This window comes from Podarcis muralis, chromosome 2 (genome assembly GCF_964188315.1).
Source record: "Podarcis muralis chromosome 2, rPodMur119.hap1.1, whole genome shotgun sequence".
Taxonomy (NCBI): domain Eukaryota; kingdom Metazoa; phylum Chordata; class Lepidosauria; order Squamata; family Lacertidae; genus Podarcis; species Podarcis muralis.
In genome coordinates, this window is record NC_135656.1 from 82,337,478 (window position 1) to 82,359,392 (window position 21,915).

General features: G+C 41.1%; 1 protein-coding gene across 1 annotated transcript in view; it reads right to left on the reverse strand.

Annotated features, from left to right (window-relative positions):
• The window catches only part of DNAH12 (dynein axonemal heavy chain 12), a 93,602-nt gene that overhangs the window by 26,522 nt on the left and 45,165 nt on the right, over positions 1-21,915 (reverse strand). The window contains exons 35-51 of the mRNA XM_028719107.2: positions 21,416-21,535; positions 19,955-20,143; positions 17,061-17,212; positions 15,796-15,934; positions 13,550-13,716; positions 12,962-13,217; positions 11,662-11,961; positions 9,516-9,694; positions 8,308-8,500; positions 7,417-7,578; positions 6,770-6,964; positions 4,392-4,525; positions 3,223-3,385; positions 2,320-2,400; positions 1,671-1,847; positions 758-889; positions 406-495 (exon numbers count right to left, since the gene is read on the reverse strand). Coding sequence (XP_028574940.2) covers positions 406-495; positions 758-889; positions 1,671-1,847; positions 2,320-2,400; positions 3,223-3,385; positions 4,392-4,525; positions 6,770-6,964; positions 7,417-7,578; positions 8,308-8,500; positions 9,516-9,694; positions 11,662-11,961; positions 12,962-13,217; positions 13,550-13,716; positions 15,796-15,934; positions 17,061-17,212; positions 19,955-20,143; positions 21,416-21,535 — 2,829 coding nt within the window. The remainder of the gene's footprint in view (positions 1-405; positions 496-757; positions 890-1,670; positions 1,848-2,319; positions 2,401-3,222; positions 3,386-4,391; positions 4,526-6,769; positions 6,965-7,416; positions 7,579-8,307; positions 8,501-9,515; positions 9,695-11,661; positions 11,962-12,961; positions 13,218-13,549; positions 13,717-15,795; positions 15,935-17,060; positions 17,213-19,954; positions 20,144-21,415; positions 21,536-21,915) is intronic.

Here is a 21,915-nt window from a genome sequence, read left to right on the forward strand (position 1 = left end):
GAATCTGTGGAAGCAGCAGGTTTAACTTATATCATAAGAGAGCAAGAAGAATCTTTATTTAAAGAGGAGTGGAAAGTTTTTGCTGAATATTTAGAAAATAATTGTGTACAATTAAACGCTGGTAGCATTTAGATAAATTCAACAGTATTTTAAATATTTGAAGGATGTAAAATGGAGAAACAATTAGATTGGCTATAGTAAAATATGCAGTAATGATAGATAAGTAAAATGAACTATGAAAGGGGAAGGAGGGAAGTCAATTGTTACATGGTATTATGCAAAATGTTTATTTTGAGATGTAGAAACTGAAAAATTTATTTAAAAATTTATTTTAAAAAACTGGAAGGAAAGAAACCACTTTCACATTGACTCTCTAGCAAATAAGAACATACATATGAAACTTACTGGAATGTTATCCTTGTCATACTCTCTCAGATCTCTTAAAAAATTCATGTCACCCAAAAGTTTTTTGCTAGGTCCCCAGTAGTCTAAAATCTTTAAAAGAAAGTTAAAGCAGTATGTAAAATATTTCAACACAAAAGAAAATAAGAAAATACAAAAGATTCTAAAGAACTATTCAGATATTAATTAACAATCTAATTCACATTTTTCATGAGATTTTGAGCAGTATGATGGAAGCTGAAGCTTCCTGCATGAGGAAGTAAAACTTCTATGCTTGAAGATAAAAAATATTCCCCTTGTACATCCTAGGAATGTTGTAATTAGATATTTGTTGTTCTACTGTCAGCCTTTTTACCTTTCCTCCAATCCCTGAAGGATCTGCAACTTTTTCAGGTTTTATGTCCTTCATGACACAGATGGCAGCCATAACAAGTTTAACACCAGATGGTGGATTCTTCATTGATTTCACAATTGTAATATCTGAAGGCTAGAATGAAATAGATTGTTGACTTCTATTACAGTATATAATGCTTTAAAACATGATATATTAAAACAAAATCAGTCTTCTTGTTTAATTTTTCACCTATATCTAGGATTTACCTAATAATATGATCAGTCAACACATAACATTTATGTGACTTATTTATAAGTCAACATATAGCAGCTGGAATCTTTAGAAATCCATGGTCCAATTAATTCATTTTTATCTTCATATATTAAAATATGAGAAGGCAAAAGAGTAAAGCTAAGCTGAACCCTTTATAAGAAGTTAACTCTACAAATTGCTGATACATTAATCACCTGGACTTGTATGGGGAAAAGCCCCATTCACTCTGATAGGAACTTCCCTATCACCACCACCACCACCATCATGCAAACAACAGGCCTGGATGGCAATATCTGATCCGGACAGCAGGGACCAAAGGGTTAAAGTCCCCTATCCCACACACCAGTGTCCTGAACAAGAATGGAATCTTCATGCTGATTATGTGGGGGAGAAAAAAATCTTGTATTCAAGGGCAAACCTAGTGATTAACATAACCTGCAGTTTGACTCTGACTGGCAATGGCTCTCCAGGGCTTTAGGGAGAGGTTTTTCCAATCACAGGCTACCTGATCCTTGAACTGAAAATGTCAGGGAATGAAAATGGGACCTTCTACGTGCAAAGTATGTACTCTACTGCTAAGCTTTGGGACCTCCCCTTCAATTCATCCATATCAAAATAATGCTATTCCAGGTCATGCTCTTATTCTATTTATTTAACTTGCCTTCAATGTATCAAGTGCAGACAATGCTGCCTCTAGGGCTGGAATGGCCTCTGCAAGATCACTTTCACATTCATTCTTCAGTGCTGTGGCTTCTGTTGCTTTTTCTGTAGCAAGCTCTTCATCTATTTTTACAGTTTTGCTTTTTGCTTCAACTTCTGCAGATTCTTTCTCAATTATCTAAAGAAAGAAGACATGAAATGAAATGTTCCATGTAGTAGAATAGTCCTGTAGAGCTCCATCAGATTTCTTTGTTAATTTATTCAGAAAAGCTATTATTTTAGAAAAGATGAATTGATGTTATAAAGGAGAACTTTACATAAAATTCTAAGCCCTGCTTCCAGTCAGCTGATATTATACAGCTAGAGGCACACTTTGTAGTTACACCCTCCCTGGGGTGCAGTGTGGTAGAGTGAAATTATTACAAAAAGGGCCGCAGCTGATATTTCAATAAAAGTGCATGTGTGTGTAGAAATCTAGACCTAGCCTGTTAATTAACAAATAGCATACTGGATTGCAACTGGCCTGAAATAAAGCAAACTGGACATTCCCCAGCTGCCCTTTGCTAGATGCCCAGTTAGGCTACACCAGCAACATTTAGACCACTGTGTGCACTGCAGCATTGACACATCTTTAGGAGCAGAAACGTTACCTTCATCATATTTGCATTGTCCACTTTAGCCTGCTCCAACTTAGGCTGCAAATCAACTAATTCTTGCTTCATTTCACCAACCTAAAATGAAGAGCAATTTTCCATGAGTTGCTTTAAAGTATGGCAAATGGGGGGAAAGATAAATGAAGCATTTAAATGTGTCATTAAGAAATACTTAGGGGGAAGTCCCACTGAACGCAATGGGCCTTACTTCTGAACAAACATTGGATAGTGCCATAAGCAAAGTATTATAAGGCAACATGATTGATTGATTGATTGATTGATTGATTGATTGATTCATTCATTCATTCATTTGAAAGATTTTTAGACTTGTTTACATTTAAATATCCAAACAGTTACCAAAAAAAGAAGAGAGTACAGAATATAATATGCTCTAAAGATAGAATAAAACTAATTTCAACACAATCAACAAGTTTTAGGAGTGAAACACAGAGCACACAGAAACAAATAAATGAAAACAAAGGGCAAAACAAACCAGGCTACCGGCTGTGTTTTCTCTAAGTTGTGGTTTGTTTTAGTGCAACTATGGTTGCACCACACTTCCTGACCCTCACCCCTTCCTTCTTGCTCTTGTTAAGCATGAGCAACAATCTGTTTTGGGAAGCCTGGGAAGCTGCAGTACCCCACCCATATCTCCTCACCACCCTTCTGGATAGTTGGGATTCTGGACTACACTGCAGAGAATAGTACCAGTGTTTCTGACCAGCATCAGAGAAATAATATGGCATGGTTTGGCTGTTACCCAGAGCAGCTGAAAAGCTGCAAGGACATAGTAATTAGGGTGATGATGTGTTGAGCTTATACCAATCCTTCAACAAATCACAGCTTCACATTACATGAAAACCAGGCATGGGTAAGCAACCTTAGTTACAGTGGACATACCTGAGATTCAGCGAAAGCTAGTTTATCTAAGCCATTAGTATATCTTTTCTTTGCTTTCATGACATTATCTCGGTTCTGAGTTAAAAGTTGTTGGAAGGAAGCAATAAGTTCAAGATAGGAGGTAGGAGTAACGTAATTATGCCGTCCCAATTGGTTCAAAAATCTGTGGAATAAGAAAGAAGTATTGCACTCTACCAGGTAATAAAAAGGAAGGATCTATTTGTTTCATTGAACATCTGATATTACCTGAATATTTGTCAAACTTTGCAAGGTTATGATACTAAATGCTTTTTCAGACAATCATTTTTTTCCTAGAAATGCAGTTGTGTTACTTACTGATTGCGCAATTTCCAAGTTTCTTCCTCCCCCCCCCCCTTAAATCTGCAAGGCTTCCTCTTCCCTTGAGTAAGCCTATCCCCTGCTCTTTATTACTAGCGGGGTAAATATTTTTTCCAGTTTTGAATAAGGATGGTGAGACTGTTGTACAAAGACAATCTGGGAAAGCTATAACAAAATGACTCACTAGCAAAACCTATTCCATTAGTTTAGCTAAGGGTCAATCTAGATATGACATGGATGATCTGTGAACAGAATCTTGTGTTGCTGTTTTTTAATTTGTTCTCTATTCCTACCTGAGGTGGTGCATGAGAGAAGCAAACATGTTGGCCCATTTACCTGATTTATCCCCCTATGAAGCTGAGATTTGCAATGCAGAGGAAAATACACAAATATCATGTGTGTGTAAGAGCGGGTGAGATCTAAATCAGGAATATGGGGAGGAGGGAGGCAACACTTCAGCATCATAGTCTTTATCTGAATCTCTCCATCTCTTTGCTTAAAAAAAATGCAAGAGATCCCATTGACACATTTCATGCTTCTAATTTGATCCTGAGTTGAGGATGAGGCTCTTGCTACTCAAGTCTATTTACTCTGGGTAAATTCAATTCATATAAATGAGATAATCTAAAGCTGGCTTACAGAAGGTGTTCTAGCATGACTTCTAAAATATTTTGTTTATTTCTGTACTAAATTTTAATTTTGTTTAGCAATATTATTTTAATATTATTGATCAGAAACATAAAAAGACTTTTCTCTACCCTTCTAGTATTTCCCTCCTCCCCCTTTTATTTACAACAGCTTGCTTTATGAATGTATTTTAAAAAGACCACCTTTCAGAAAGGGACAACACGGAAGTATGGAAGTGTTTACAGATGGGAACAGCTTCCTGACGTTCATTGTCTGTGAGCTCAAGCCTTTCCAAAAATTTAATAGCCACACGCTCAAGAGCATCTTCAGGCCATGGCTGGAAAACATAAGAATAGAAACACTACTTGTGATATTCTCTTCATTATTAAGCATAGCACAGCATATTTGAGTATGTCCCCAGCAGCAGTTCTTCATGAAATCTGCTGCTAGCAGTTTGGGAAAGGAGGAATGGTTCATATTATTTTCCTGCAAGTCAATGTCTGCACTCCACTTTCTGGATTTCTTATTCCCCTGACAAACAAGCTGCAGCAGTCAACACAAATCTTCTTTTTCTAGTACCACCTTACCCCTTCAACCAACATCCCCCACTGCCTTTTCCTGACTGCATCCTAGTTTTTCCTGTGTATTTCCAGGCATATTTTAAGAACAACTCTTACATAGGTTTTAACCTCTTCTAAACTTAGCCTACTATAAGCATGCTGTTTATTGATTTTAAGATTTTTCGTAAACATGCTAATTCCCTTTTGATATAACAGATGATCTCCGCAGGCAGCTGGATTGAGGTGGGTCGGGGCTGCTGATTCTTCTAGATCTGTCAGCAGCCTTTGACATGGTCGATCATGAACTCCTGGACCACCGCCTTGCCGACGTGGGGATCCAGGGCACAGTCCTTCAATGGCTGCGCTCGTTTCTCTCTGGTCGGGGACAGAGGGTGGCGCTTGGGGGGGAATTGTCATCGCGCCACTCCTTGGTGTGTGGAGTGCCTCAGGGTGCGATTCTCTCCCCGATGCTTTTTAACATCTTTATGCGCCCCCTCGCCCAGCTTGTCCGGAGTTTTGGGCTGGGTTGCCATCAGTATGCTGATGACACCCAACTCTATCTGTTGATGGATGGCCATCCTGACTCGGCCCCAGACACACTGACCAGATGTCTGGAAGCTGTGGCTGGATGGTTACGTGGGAGCCGGTTGAAGTTAAATCCTGCGAAGACAGAGGTCCTCTGGCTGGGGCGGGACGATATGGGATCGAGGGGGCAACTCCCATCTCTTGCGGGGGTGCAATTGGTGCCAGCACCATCCGTTAAGAGTCTGGGTGTAATCTTCGATACCTCCCTCTCTATGGAGGCGCAGATTACAGCTATAACTAAGGCGGCATTTTTTCATCTCCGCCAAGCTAAGCAGTTGGCCCCTTATCTCTCTCGCCCTGACCTAGCCACTGTGATCCATGCGACGGTCACCTCCAGACTGGATTATTGTAACTCGCTCTACGTGGGGCTGCCCTTGAGACTGACCCAGAAACTCCAGCGGGTACAGAATGCCGCAGCGAGACTCCTTACGGGGTCCTCGCTGCGAGATCACATTCACCCGGTGCTATACCACCTGCACTGGCTCCCGGTGGAGTATAGGATCAGGTTTAAGGTGCTGGTTTTAACCTTTAAAGCCCTATACGGCCTAGGACCCTCGTACCTACGGGACCGCCTCTCCTGGTATGCCCCACAGAGAAACCTACGATCTGTAAATAAAAACATCCTTAAGGTCCCAGGCCTCAGAGAGGTTAGGCTGGCCTCAACTAGAGCCAGGGCCTTCTCGGCTGCGGCTCCAATCTGGTGGAATGCTCTGTCACAAGAGACTAGGGCCCTGCGGGACCTGACATCTTTCCGCAGGGCCTGCAAGACAGAGTTGTTCCACCAGGCCTTTGGTCAGGGCGCAGCCTGACTCCCTCCTCTGGCAACCTGCACAGTATTTTGGTTGCCATCAATTTGATTTTAATTAATTTTTATAATGAAATATTTTAGAATGTGTGATTATTCAACTATTTGGTTATTTGATTGTTGTTAGCCGCCCTGAGCCCAGCTTCGGCTGGGGAGGGCGGGATATAAATAAAATTTATTATTATTATTATTATTATTATTATTATTATTATTATTATCAGATTTACTTCTGATTTATCTCTGTTGTCTGTGTTAACTCTTGGGGTGCCAAACTCTGGAGTGCATCTAACTCTCAACAGCAAAAGATCCCCAGAGTTGAATGTCAGATTGCCTGTGAATGGCACACTTTATAATATAAACCAGTGTGCTTTGAGACAATTTGCTGTGGAGCAATTTTAGTTTTTTGCTTTTACAAAAGCAGCCTTATATTTATAGCACAAGTTCCCATCAACTCACTGTGACCCGGTAACAGATATACATGGTACTTACAAAGCTGGATTACTCTCTATGCGAGGAGGCATACGTAATTCTTGCAACGTGAGAGAACATGTAAGAGAGGCGAAAGCAAGCTTCTATAGGCCAGACTATATTGAGGAAGCTATATTGAAGTCTCAGTACATAGTTTAAGTACCTGGAACCAGTCAATAGTACAGCAGTTGATGAGAGATGGGAACTGTCTCAGTCGGTTGCGAAAAGCATCTCCTATTGGGCTGAAGGCTACCACAACATGCAAATTGTCTTTGCAGCGGTTCACAAAGAAAGCAAATAAAGCCAAGGGACTGAGCTCTTCATGCTTACTGCCTGCCTGGGCTACTGCACGAACACCCTAAAGGATAATAAATGTACCAAAAAGAATTACAAAAATTCTAAAACGTGATTCTGAAAAGTAATAAAAAATAACTAGTATAATCTATGCAGGAAAAGACAAAAAAATTATATTTCTAGTTGTGAGCAATCTTTGTTAATATGCAAGAAAATCATGCCTGTTAAACTAGTTTATAAGAGCTCCTAATCAGGTGTAATGACCTCATTATGAGCATAAGAAATATTCCTCTTTAATGCTTAATCTTTAAAAGGGAAATAGCACATAGCAATTAAAAATAATCAGCTACTCGTGTGAGAAAAGCAGATGGGAACTTTAAAAATATCCATTGAAATTAATAGTTTGAATTGAATTCTAAGCAGTAGGTTTACATATTTTTTAAAAGCAATGTTTATTTTAACTGTAACATTATACTTTACGAGAAGTAGTAAATTATGCATTTCTCATCATAGCACCTCCATAACTTCTTGCTTTTCATCAGCTGCGAAAAGGTTGGGGACTTCTCCAGTGTTAAGCACACTATCAACATCTTCTAAAAATCCTTCTTCCTTAATTTGTGTGTCTGTGATCAGAAATACAGTCTTCAAGCCCTTCACGCCAGCACTCCTCAAAAGATTCTAAAAGCAACAACAAATATTTAAGTACAATAAATGTACTTAAATGTATTCAATAAATGCTTGCATTAAAAAAAAAATATTCCTGGGTGCACATCCTAATGAAATGTGTTGCGTATGCCTACGCTAGGTGTACAGAAATGTTTGATTTGTGTAAAAAACAGAACAGTGAAATGAGAAGTTGATTGGTAAATCTTCTGATGGTGATGGTTGGTCCTCTTCCCTGCTGCAAGAATCAGTTGTCTTTTGAGGGAAAAGGACACCCCAGTTACTTGATAGGGGAAGAGCAAGAGCTGTGGGGAGGTTTATTCCCTTCAAGCAGAAGTTCATAGTTATGAATGGTTTTTAACTCCCTGGCTTTAAGAAGTTTAATTCTTTCCTTTACTGTTCTGTTCAGGACAGGAATTGCTGGAGCAAGTTGCTCTTGCATTTAATCCCCTTTTAATAGCACTGAGGTTCGGGACTGGTGATACAACATAGGAAACTGGTATGTAAACTCCACTCCTCACACTGTACTGCTCAGATTGGAGTCCACCCCCCACTATTTCCCCACAACCAATTCATTCTTCCTGCTAGAAATCACTTTGGGTAGAAAGGGAGACTGCATCTTCCTGCGAGTTTTCCTAGGCTCCCAACTTGTAAAGTTACAGTTCGCATCCAATAAATAAGACAGCATTGAGCAATATAAAGCTTACTGAATGCAGACTAATGCCAGCATATATAAATCTTTACCTTCAGATCGTCCCTCCACTCATTCATTCCATAGCTCTTAGAGATCTCTGGTTGGAATATATTCATTTTTGCCATAGATGTAGCTAAACGCGTCATGGACTGACGCCCACTTCCTCCCATTCCAACAAGTAAGGCATTACCTCCTGACTGCTTGAGCACACGGCATATGCGAGACAAATGTTCTAGCACATACCTATCACAAAAAATATATACATCGTTATTAAAAACAAAGATCACAAAACTAGTGCTTTTAGTTACCGTATACAGACTCCCAGAGGGTATTCTCATTTGTCTCACTCTTTGGATAATCCCTCACCTTGGCTTAAGTGGGCAGCACTAACACTTTGCTATAGTTCATGGGCATAGCTAGGATTTATGTTGGGGGGGGAGGGGGCAGAATCTCAGTTAGTTAAGTATTTATTATTGTCCGGGAGGAAATCACCTTTATGTCCATGAAAATCTGACTTCTATGTCGGAAGTGCAAATTTCCTTAAAAGTTTGGGCAAAAATTCAAAAAACTCAACAACTTTTCTGTCTGGATTTGAAATATGGCATTGACTTATTATATTTCACTGGGCTATCTGATTCAGACTGTATGACTTTAGGGAGCATGGAAGGGAGTTTCACTACTCTCTCTCTACTATCTGACGTTTAGAAGACATCTGAAGGCAGCCTTGTTTAGGGAAGTTTTTAATGACCGATGCTTTAAGGTATTTTTAATCCCCCGTTGGAAGCCGCTAGAGTGGCTGGGGAAACCCAGCCAGATGGGTAGGGTATAAGTAATAAATTGTTGTTGCTGTTGTTACTACTACTCTGGATTAAGACTTTTTGGCCAGATCATGAAAGATTGCTGTCACCTTATAAGTTGTAGGAGTAGGTGTCTCCTCAGGTGCATTTAAATTTAAAGCAAACACACTGTGGATATTTGAGAGGATATTTACTAAGACTTTTCACAGTAATGCATGTGTATACCACCAGCTGTGGCCTTTTTGAAACAGCCGACATGTTTCAGCAGGTTGTACAAATAGTTGGTGAGAATCAACAAGTCAGTTGATTAAGTTCTGCCTGGATCATCTTAAGTAAAATTCTGTGTGGAAGCACCCTAAGAAGCAGCCCCAGATACCACAGTTCTAAAGATAAATAATCTATACAAACCCTAAGACAAAGTACCACATAAATCATTATAAATAAATAAATAAAGTATGCACCTGAAAATTACTAGGTTCATTCTTGTTTTATGAGTTTGGTTATATTCATCCAAACACAAATCCACAACATCACTAAACATTTGTACACTTTGAATTTCAAAATAAAGTCTTTCATCTCCTTCAAGATCTGGATTCATGTAGTCTCCAAACAACAGATTTCTCATATCTTCCTCAGTTACCTATTGGCAGAAAATAAATAGAATATAGTCTACAACAGAGCAGTTAGAGTGTCAGACTTGGGCCTGGGAGGCTAGGGTTCAAATCCCCACTCAGCCATGAAGCTTACTGGGTGACCTTGGGCCAGTCACTGCCACTCAGCCTAAGCTACCTCACGGGGTTGTTGTGGAGCTTAAACGAGTAGGGAAAGAACTATGCAAGCCACCGTGGGTGCCTTGGAGAAAAAGATAGGATACAAATGCAATAAACAAATAAGAAGCCAGTGTGGTGTAGTGGTTAAGAGCGGTAGTCTCGTAATCTGGGGAACCGGGTTCGCGTCTCCGCTCCTCCACATGCAGCTGCTGGGTGACCTTGGGCCAGTCACACTTCTCTGAAGTCTCTCAGCCCCACTCACCTCACAGAGTGTTTGTTGTGGGGGAGGAAGGGAAAGGAGAATGTTAGCTGCTTTGAGACTCCTTCAGGTGGTGATAAAGCAGGATATCAAATCCAAATGTCTTAACAACCTATTTTAAGAAGGTAATAAAGGCCCCGTTATAACATAGGCGCCTTTTAAAAACTAGAATATTTATTGTAGCAGAAGTTTTTGTGGACTAAAACACACTTCCAATCCTCAATTGGAGTGCACGAATGCTATCCACAGGAGAGAGAGAGAGAGAGAGAGAAATTGTAACCCAATTGGAATGTGGTGGCAACCGTTGCTAAGGAGCCAGTGATAGCAGAGGACAGTTGCAGAGGCCGACAGTCACTTTGGAGAAAAAAACCGTTGGCACCTTAGGGATCCAAAATAAAATTATTAATAATAATAATAATAAAAACCTTGCCTGCAGTCAATTAGAGGAAGCAAGGGAATGGGAAGGAAAGTGAAAGTAGGACCTAAACGGGAAAGGTTTGTTTCTTTGTTGTTGTTTTTCCTGAGCGGAGATCAGAAAAGAAACGAGTAAAGTTTGAAAACGGACACGCACACAATACTATAAAGTGAAAGGATATAGGAGGGAACTGAAAAGGAGTAGAAATTAAGTACTGTTAAAGGTTAAACCACTTAGCTGACAGAGAAGATCAGAGAGAGCTGGGAGAAAACGACCTGATCCGTCAGGCAGGAGAGAGAAAACTGAAGGGGACTGAGCCTGCCTCCCAGAGTTCATTGCTCTCCTGCCTCCGTCACATGAGGGGAGTCAAAACCCAACCCATTTGGGTTCTCAGTAACCATATCAAATTGTAAGAGGCATCAGTCTTAAATATATACAGAAAAAGCAAACGGCACATTCACAATAGCAGTTATTCCTCTTTTCATTTTTTTTGTTTTGTTTTCTTAACATTATACAATTATATATATTTGCTGTTTCAGTCGTTGACATTTTGCATCTGGCCTCATGGGCAGAGGCAACCCAGCTGTGATGTTTTGGTAATATAAATATATGGGACACATATGGTCTCAAATAAATATATTTATTTACTTATTTATTTGTGTCAACCAAAACATCTATTATTTTATAATTTTGTGTGTGTGTGTGTGTGTGTGTGTGTGTGTGTGTTGTTGAAATAACTGGACATGAGCAGGAGTTAATTTCCTTCAGTAGCATAAATCACCCCATAGGTGAAATAATCACAGATGCAAGCTTAGCCAAGTCAGTTGCTATGACAACGGCCCAGTGCCTTGACTATATCTGTGACAAATGCATGTCAGCTCAGCAATGTGTCTGTCTGTTAGTCAGCGTTACTTATCCAGTGTTACGTTCTGAATTGCTAGACTTATTTACAGCAATTGAGATACTTTATGTATCTATAAGTACATAAATAATATCAGTGTTTTCCTAATCCCCAATAGACAAGATTGCTTTTTGCACATGGAATGATACAAGGCGGTATGGTTTTGCTCTGGTTCTAATAAAACTAGTCAGGCAGAAATAGGCATGAATATGGGAGAGAAAAAGAGAGTGATCATCTTGTAATAAACAATATGAATACTCACTGGTGCATTTCCTTGTCTCAGATGTGAAAACACTGCATCAAATGATTCTTTGAAATGTTCTTTCACAATATCCTTCATTAGTTTGAACAGCCAAGCTCTATCAGTGTCATCCACAAGGCGGTCATAAAATACTCGAAATACTTCATGTACAAAAAGACGCACCATTGTATGCTTGTTTACAACTGAATCCTTCTTGATGAGCAAGCAGCCTAGGATAACTCGTGCAAAGTCACGCAGATTGAATGTATAATGGGATTTGGCGGGTGTTGGTAACAGGTTGTCCATGGCCTTCTTATATACCTTGAAGATTGAAAGAAAAATTAACAAAACTATTTAAATTAAGTTTTGTACTTAAGCACTTTTCATACTTAGGGCACACAGATGTTTCTTGCACTCTTGGTTTAGTACATGTAGAATATTTCCCTGAAAAAATGTGAATGCAGAATCTAAAAGAAAAACTGCATTGTTGTTGCTCTGCACTTGGGACAATGTCCACACTGACCATAAATGAGCTACAATGAAAGGGAAGGACCACAGAAGACTGGATGCTGAATAAGAGCATCAGATTCCTGAATATCCTCTATGCTGACACATCCTTAAATTGCTGCAAGATTGATGTCAGAAAACAGCCGAAATGTCAGTACTGGAGCCTCTATTGCTGTGTATAATATATGAAGAACTGAATAATACTACATGGCATTAAGTTGAACAATATCAGTATTGCAGATTGAACTATAGAAGGTAAGCAGTCATCATAATGGCTTAATGCTAGGCTATCTGATGGACTATATTCTCCCATATGAACCTGCCCAGGTTCTGAGATATTCTGGGGAGGCCATTCTCTCATTCCCTCCACCCTCACAGGCAGATTTGGGGGGTGGGGAAGAGAAGGGATTCTCAGTGGTTGCGATCCTTCCACTGGCAGCAGAAACATGAAGAACAAACTAAAGGAGAAAGTAGCAAAGCATTAGAAACTATTCCCCCTTGGAAACTAGCCAGGAATAGGCAGATAGATGGACTAACCATCCTTAAATGGTTAGTCCATAGTTAGGCTAATTAATCTGTAACAGTAAAAAGCACTTTGAGTCAAGAAAAGGAGTTTTAATTGAATGTGCATGTGCAGACATACACAGAGATGTCTAAACTGCCTTCTGAAATCTTAATTTCAGAAGCCTTTTCCTGTGCCTTTCTTTAAAAAAACACACCAGCTACGTGCCTTTCAGAACTGATATGCCTTTGAGACCCTCTGACTTGCCTGTGCAGGTAAACCAGAAATGTAGTGTATATATTGACATCGTACCTCCATAGTGCCACTGACAATTTGGTTTCCAACTGTGAAGTATTCTGGGATAAATTCATTTGCTCTGAGGTAGAAAGATACAACAGTAGAGAAAATCCGGACCATTGTTTCATCACTAAAGGTATTAATCGTGCAAATGTTGAAGTGTCTCAGAAAACGAGGTGTGACTGGATTCCTTCCACCACCTGGAGGACCCATGGCAGCCATCAATTGTATTTCAACTAATATAATTTTATTTGTATCTTTTAGGTCATACCTTCAAAAGAAATGGAAGTATGATCATCAGACAATTATAAATGGAACAGTACTTCTGCACTTGGAAATCTCTCATGTACAGTATTATGGAGTTTGGATTCTGCAGCAATAATTATATGAACACATTACATTCACATAGGATACCTCCTTTACTTTTATGACTAATTTCAGCAAGAAGAACAAAAGAACCTTAGATGAAGATGAAAATTAGAGATGGACACTCTGAATATCAGTAGTCTGGGACTTATAAAGTTTTGGCCAATGTTCACAAATCTAGTTTACTAATGCATTGCATAAAAGCAAAATGATAAATAATTTAGTCTGAATAGTTACCAGATGCCGTGGTCAAAAAACTGTCTCAGAAGTTCAATAGGAGGCTGTGCTCCATACTGTTCTAATGCAGGCATATTCATGTCATCCACAAAGATTATACACTTCTTTCCCATAGGTGGGCCAAATATTCCTTTCCGTCTCTTGTCGAGTCTGGCCATGATAATGTTCTAAAATTCAAAAGCAGGACATATTTCTTAACAAACCAGCTCATTCAAAAGAACAGTCAGTGTTGTTTCCAGAGGAAAGTGTGCATAATGGGGCTGGTGAAAGCCGACTTCTTCACTGCCTCCCACTCGCAGAAGTTTGTTTATCATCCCACCCCATTCAGCAACCCTCAGGGGAATCTTGTGGGATCTATTGGAGAGAGAAGGGAGCAGGAAAATCAGCTTCTGCCAGCTTGTTATCCATGCTTTTCTCTGGATCCAATCCATCAAATTCTAGCATGTATTCTATAATAAATACAGGTGTGTCTAAAGGTAAGTTTATTCTATTAATTTATATTGACTGCATTCACATGACACATTAAACTTTGGCTTACCAAAACTGTGAATGTCAGGGCTTCTAAAGAGTCCTTTTTACTCTCACATCACATTGCCAAAGCTTAACCAAAAGCCAAGGTTTGGTGCTTTCTGAAGCACCATCCTCTGTTAAGTGCTTCTCCAGTCATATTTAATGGGAGAGAGGCACTTCCGAAGTACCTCCTCCTCCTCTTTTGAACAGTTCACTTGGGCTACCTACTCCCCAACCATGCTTGTTAGCTCGTCTGCCTGCAGGTCTGTTGTCACACAGGAGTTGCCATGGCCGCTTGCTGACAGCCATACAAACTGCAGCATGACAACAGCCTTACAATTTTATTATACAATGAAATATGCAGTTGTAAACTGCCTGAGGGCCCATTTGCATCAAAAGCAGTAAGGAGTTTCAGTTTGTCCCTATTTGTCATTTTTTTTCTGAAAATGTTTTCCATGCGCTTCTTGAGAAGACTTTCACTACTTGATTTAATAAAACCCTAGGACTTAAACAGCTGTGCAAATATTCAAGCTTAAAAACAGTGAAAGGGGGGAATTATTGTTTTCAAGTGGCCCATTAACCCATATAGTCCTGTTTTCTATGTATGCCAATAAAGATTTATTAATTGATTGATTGAAGTGACCCATTACCTGCTTGTGAATGTAGCTTGTGCAGATTCACCCTAATGAATTTTTATTGATTAAAAAAATGGTGGTTATAAGAATAATCCAACCTGAAAAGCTAATATATTTTACTTCATATGACGTGGTAAAACTCCCAAAAAGGCTTTTGAGCAAAGGTAAAATGCTATTCTACTGGTAAGTCTCCATCTGAGAAAAATGTTTTCTGGACTATCCCCTACATGCGAAGACAGGCTTCAGCAAGTTGAGTAGATGAGACTAATAGTGGGTCCAATGGTCAAGAAGGAAGTTTTTGCACGTGCTGTAGAGGGGAATGAGTGGCAGATGGGGCTCATCAACCTGGGAAGGTAACCCATCTAGGAGAAGAAAAACTCTGATCCTAAACCTCTGCTGCCTTGTGGGACAACTTCAGGAGAAGAAAGGGCTAGAGCAGGCATCCCCAAATTCGGCCCTCCAGATGTTTTCAAACTACAATTCCCATCATCCTTGACCACTGGTCCTGGAAGCTAGGGATGATGGGAGTTGTAGTCCCAAAACATCTGGAGGGCTGAGTTTGGGGATGTCTGGGCTAGAGAGTAAACTGTAAAGAAATTCAGATGGTGGTCTTCTAAGATGGTTGGATGGCGCCTTCTGGCAACTCCTGCAGCCAAACTGGTGCCAAGCATATTGCTCTGCTTTCCTTTGGACCACATCAGTGTGGCCAAGGGGGTGTGTCTTTTCATCTGGGCAGCCCAAGACCTTCATACACAGTGTGCAGGTTCGTGTCCCAGTGCTTCTTCACCCCAGATGCGCACTCCATTGTTTCTCAGAGGGGTGCCAAAATACCCTAATCACATGGCATGTACCTCTTATATTTATTTAATGTTATATGCTCAAGCCCTGGGATCTTCTACACCGAGACTAAATCTCCTGCCTCTCCCCTCCCCCTTTTAATTAAAAAAAATACTTGCAGGGTGGAGTGTGATGTAAAGCGCAGGGCCTATAGAACTCCAGCAACTCACCATCTTAATTTACCCCAGAGGCCAATTTGTGTCATTGGCTTAATGCACAAGATCTTTAAAATACCTAGCGACACTGCTGTTTATTTTTACCAACCTGAGTCTGGTTGGCACTGGTTCGAGCAGAAAAATTAACAAAGAATGGAAAGTAGAGATTCTTTTCTATATGGTTCATTAGCTTGTCCTTCACATATGCAGATTTTCCAGTACCTGTTGGTCCCACAAAAAGCAGCGGACTTGGAAAGAAATTCATATATTTGTATTAGTTTCTCATTAGTGTATACATATTGTTTGGAAATTAAACATAATTATCAGCAAATAAAGACTGTTGATGGTAGCATTTTTACAGCGATTTATAAACATATGGCATTTTTCTGTTTGCATGAATATATAGCTAAGATCACAGAAATGTAAGAGAACAACTATAAATAAAATGGGATGTAGAAGTACATGTTAGGCAAAAGACTCTTAGCTACAATTCCTGAATTATATTACAGAGTTGGTCCCCATAATTTTATTCACAACTCAAGTTTTTTTATATGAACAGTAAGTATTTCAGAGTTTATAACTGAGAATTATAAAATTATAAAGAATATTTCTAAGACCAGACTAGTGTAGATTAATGTTTCTAAACTCTTAACTGGTGTCACTTACTTTTGTGACACAATACAAAGTGATAGTTTACCTTTAAAGCCATAAACAATGGTCTCCAAAGGGCTGTTTCCCCCTCAAATGAACCTGGATACTTCCAATTTGGAAGTCAGGTGGATGGCTATCAGAGAGCGCCTTTTGGGTGGCGGCAAACAAATCACGAAACATGTTCATCTAGCACTTCTTTTTTTACTGTTTTTCAAAGTCCAGTTTGAGCCATCCAATTATTCCACGTCTTAATTCTTATAATGGCCCAATTTGTCTGTTATATATGTGTATGTATATGTATATACATATGTGTGTGTGTGTGTGTGCGTGTGTATCAGCAGGGATCCCAAGTAGTCTGCACAGCTTGAATAAGATGGATCAGTGCATTTTCACATAGATCTTGGGCAAGAGCCATGGCTTTGAGCTGGAATATACATACTAAAAAGTGCAGTTGGGAACAATTCAAAGAAACTTAGCACCCTACGTCTTGATGACAATTCTCAGAATTAACCCCCTGATTTGTTATTATGGAAACTTTTTCCAAAAAATAAGATTAATTCACCAAGGAGCACAAAAAAACCCCAGCTGGACACAAATCTAAGAGGATAGTTTTCCTGGGGGTCCTATTTCTTAGAGTATTTCTTGGAGTATTAATAACATTATTAGTATGATCTCATGAACAATGAAAACATTTTCACTATTATAGGGAGCAATTTTTCTTACTTTCCATATTTAATGCACAATTCCATCAAATAGGTATATCTCACTGTGTCCATTGTTGGGACTATAATGTCTTGAACCTTAAGATTTTTATCATTATAATTGATGCTTTTAATGGCTTCATTCCAATGCATCCAGCGGCCCTTGCCTTTCATCTAAAAAGAAATGCAGAAATAAAGTTTTGCAAAAGATACGGTACTGACAAAATATATTCAAAATAGTTTCACTGGAACTTGATGCTTTTAGCAGTTAGTTGTTTTAAAACATTTAATTGAATCTCAAAGCAATGGTTTCAAAATTATTACCATTATAGATGTTTAACATTGTACATCTATAATTTGCTACATACTTAGGAAATTCAAAAATACATTGCAATTTACCCTAACAAGTAATAATATTTAGTACTGGGGCTCAATAAGCTCACTCTCTTTCTTGTTTCTTTTACATATGGTATGCAGAGCTGTGTTTATATAAAAAACCTTCCTTGCCATAAAGCACAGTGGTGTATTAGTTGGAGTGTTGGACTAGGAGCTGGGAGAGACTAGGGTCAGTGGCGTAGCGTGGGTTGTCAGCACCCGGGGCAAGGCAAGTAATTTGCGCCCCCTAACCCGTGGATTTTAGCACCCGAGTGCGAGCACGCCCCCCCCCATGTTGCGCCTGGTGTGGCCGGCACCCTTGGCACCCCCCATGCTACGCCACTGTTCCAACGTTCAGCTTCACTCGATGCCCACGAGTTATATTGTACGGAGAGAGGGATAAAAACTTTCCTCTCTGTCCACTCTCTCCTTGCCATGCCTAGTTTTGCAGGCTTCTCTCCTGTCGCCTCTTGCTTGCCTTTTCTCTAAACTAAAAACAAACCCAATGCTGCCGCCTTTCCTCAGGGCACCGGCTCCATCCCCTTGCTTAGATTCCCTCTACCAAAGCTGAAAGCAGCCTGAAGTTCCTCCTGATCGTGAATGGGAAACAGCTGGCGAAGCCGGCGGCCTGCCAGGGAAGGGATCTCTTCCTAACTCCTGCTCCACGGAGCCCGTTCCTTGCTAGCGCTCCCTCTCCCTCGGATGGCGAGCGCCTTTGGAAACGCGGAGCAGGCGCTTGCCGGCGAGCAGCCCTCCCCCCCCCGCCCCTTCCCAAGCTAATCCTTTTAAAACCGAAAGCCCCTTAACCCGCTGGCGAGAGGCTTAGCCGGGCCTCGCCCGCCCACTGGCTTCCTCTCGGAGGTTTTTGGAGAGCGCAGGGCGCAGCGAGGCCCCTCGGAGCTCTCCTCCTTCCCAGTCGGCAGAAGCAGCCGCCGCCTGGGGCTGGGCCGAGGGGATGGCGGCGCGTCGGGGTGCGGAGGCTGCCTGTGCCCAGCCAGGCATCGGTGGCGGCGTCGGCGCTGCTGCAGCAGCTGCTCCTCCTGCGAGCAGTGAGTGGAGCGCAGCCCCAGCGGCAGCGGGGGGCGCGCGCTAGGGCGCAAGGCCGGCGGTGGCGGCGGGGAGCCCGGCGGAGGAAGGAACTTGTCCCTTCCCTCTGGACTCGCGCCCCCCCCCCAGATGTTGCGCCCGGTGCGGCCGGCACCCCCCACGCTACGCCACTGACTAGGGTTCAAATCCGCATGAAACTCCCTAGGTGAGCTTGGGCCAGAAACTTACTCTCACAGCCTAACTTACCTTGCAGGGTTGTTGTGAGGGTAAAATGGGGAGCAGAATTTTGTCTACCACCTTAAGCTCCATGGAGGAAAAAGGGTGGGATACAAATGAAATGAATTAATAAATAAATAATAAATTCCCCCTTCCCCAAAGAGGAAAAGAAATGTGTTTTCACTTCTTCAAACTGAGCTTTGGCCTCACTGCAGCCTCCTTGCAAAAACCAAGTTGGGAGGAGGAAATACCCTTTTTTCTCTGTGAAGAAAAGGATGAGAAGTCTTGTTCTCTTCAGTTTTTGCAAGAAGCAGCAAACTAGTGCTTGTGCTACTTCCAAAAACCTTTCCTTTCTTATCTCTGCAGAGAAAAGGAAGGTAAGAAGATAAAGCCTCCACCTTGCAAGCTGACTTATTTTTTTTAAAAAAGTTTTTATTAAGGCTTTTTGTGTTACAAAACAAAAAGGGAAAGGTACATCTATTGTCTCCACACTCTATTTGTAGCCATTCCTCATTATTGTATATTGCAAAAACAAGGAGGAAGGGAAAGAAGAGGAACAGAGTTTTCTTTTGTTTCTCCCCTGTCTCATTGGGTTTCTTGTAGGAGGTGGCGGCAGCAATGCACTTCTAGCCCTTTTTGCAAAATATCTATTTAAAAATAAATGTAAGCGATATTTTAGCAATTTATTAGGTTTATTTAACACATATACAACACAGCAGTAATTATTCAGGCACATAATTCAGCAACCTTGCTTCTATTATGCAGTCCTGTTTATATAGAAACATAAAGATACATACATATTTCAGTGTTAAGGAAAGTGCAGATCAAGAGGCCCATGTATCAAATCCATGAGCCCTCTTCTAATGGCTTTTAATGCGAATAGTGGGAATGTACAGATACCATACAGTATTTCCAACTGTATGTGTCATGCAGTTCCCAGATAATGCAAAGCCATTTGAAGGAATGGACAAAGCGGGGGGGGGGGGGGCTGCCCCCCCCCCCAGATCCAGTAAATGAATAAAAATACTTGACTGACCAATTGCATTGCAGATAACTCAGTTCTGTCCCCCCCCCCAAAAAAAAACATAGCCTGCCCCTCCTAAAGTAAATCCTGGCTATGTCCATATTTGAAGGCAAAGCTTTTGTGGATGTATCATATATAGGTGTATTACACAGCTTCATGTTTTCAAATTCTATGGCTTTCAACAGCTATTCATTCCTAATGAAATATTTAAGAAATTCAAATACCTGTTAATAATTATATTAATTATTCCGTACCTCAAACATGAAATCATACACCAAGCCTCTCTCTTCAAACGGATGCTCCCATTTCCCCACAGCTGCAGGCATCGGATGTTTGTCCATCTTCCCTGCTATAATATCCCTCATAAAGGCGTCAAACAGAACCCGACCATCACCATCACAGGTTCCACCAATGGACCAGACCGTAGCAAAAGCAAAACAACCCTTCCATTTTTAAAAAGAGAAAGAAATTATGAGGACGACGATGTAATCATGGCAAATCTCACTTGAAAGGCTTTAAAGTTATACTATTTATCTATAGCGAAAATAGTATTTTGAGGATGCAATCCTCCAGCCAGTTTTCTGGATATTGAACTTAGTGGGACTTACTTAATAAACTTATCGGGACTGCAATTGTACATCTGTTTACCCATAAGCTACCCATTTCAGAATCTCTTGCAGGCTGGATCTAGATTTGCCCTTCTGTGAATAGAAGGGCTTGTCACTTTGTGGAACGCCCTGAGAGCCAAGGAAGGCAACCTGCTAACTGAAGGCACTTTTGCAGATTCTACCTTCCCACTGCAGCCCCAAGCACCACACCATATGCTGTTCCAGAAGGTCCACAGGTGCAGCAGCTTTTCAGGGTGTGCAGAGGAGACAGAATCAGCAAAACACACCTCTACTCCTTCCTCCAGCATGAGAATCTTGTGAGAGAAACATAACTCATGTCAATTATGGACAGTGGCATAGGAAGCTGCTAGGGTGCCTGAGGCAGATGTGCAGACTGCCCACGGGGGCAGAGCAAGCTGGTAGGGCAGGGTGCACTGCCGGAACTGTGTCCCAGCACCCTCCACCTGGAGGGCGGCTGAGGGGGAAGCGGTGTGTGTGCACCAGCACTGCTTGCAAAAGCAGTGTGGAGCTAGAGCCTGAGCCACCATGTTCTTGCAGGGCGCCCTTCAGCTGAAGGGCAGCTGAGGGGGAGGTGGCGGGTGGGTATCAGTTGTGTCCTTCTCGGCTGCCCTCTAGTGGCTGGGAGAGATAGAAGAAGAAGAAGAGTTTGGATTTGATATCCCACCTTTCACTCCCTTTAAGGAGTCTCAAAGCAGCTAACATTCTCCTTTCCCTTCCTCCCGCACAACAAACACTCTGTGAGGTGAGTGGGGCTGAGAGACTTCAAAGAAGTGTGACTGGCCCAAGGTCACCCAGCAGCTGCATGTGGAGGAGCGGAGACGCGAACCCGGTTCCCCAGATTACGGGACTACCGCTCTTAACCACTACACCACACTGGCTGCACTGCTTTTGGGAGAGTGTGCCGGGCTCTGGGGCACCTGGACTTCCATGTCACCTTGGGCTCTAGTGTGCCACCTCCAAGGTAAGTGCTATCAGGGGCGCACCCCCCCCCCCAGCTACGCTACTAAATATGGATTCAATTCAAGTGAGGTGAAATAACTCAAATGTTTGCTCAAAGAAGTGAAAAGATAAAAACATCAGACCAACCATAATCCACTTGCGGATGTGTGGACTGGTAGGCTCCTTCTCCACTGCGTCACTAAGCAACATTTCAATAAGCCGAATGAGAGAAACCACATTATTGCTATTGCTGGTGGGAACCAGCTCCTATTAAAGTAAAAGATTTTTAAAAATAAATAAATATGAATGCCTCATGAACTTAATCAGTTATAGAACATTTCAGTCAATAATCTTTTGTTTTTAAAATGTGTACTGATTAATATTTGTGTGTGTGTGTTCCGTATAGACTTGATAAAGATCACAAAATACTTACTAAAAATACTACAGCAAACCAACTGAAATTGTCTTAGTTCAACATTAATTCCTTCACCTCAGTTAACAAGTTTTACAATAGATTTCACTATGGTAAGACTGAACATTTTTTTATTTACCCTGAGCCAATTCCATCAACAGTGGATTATTTCTTTCTCCTGTCTGGCTTTAGCTAGACCCCTTCTATGCTTCTACTTTCTCACTGTTTCTTTGCC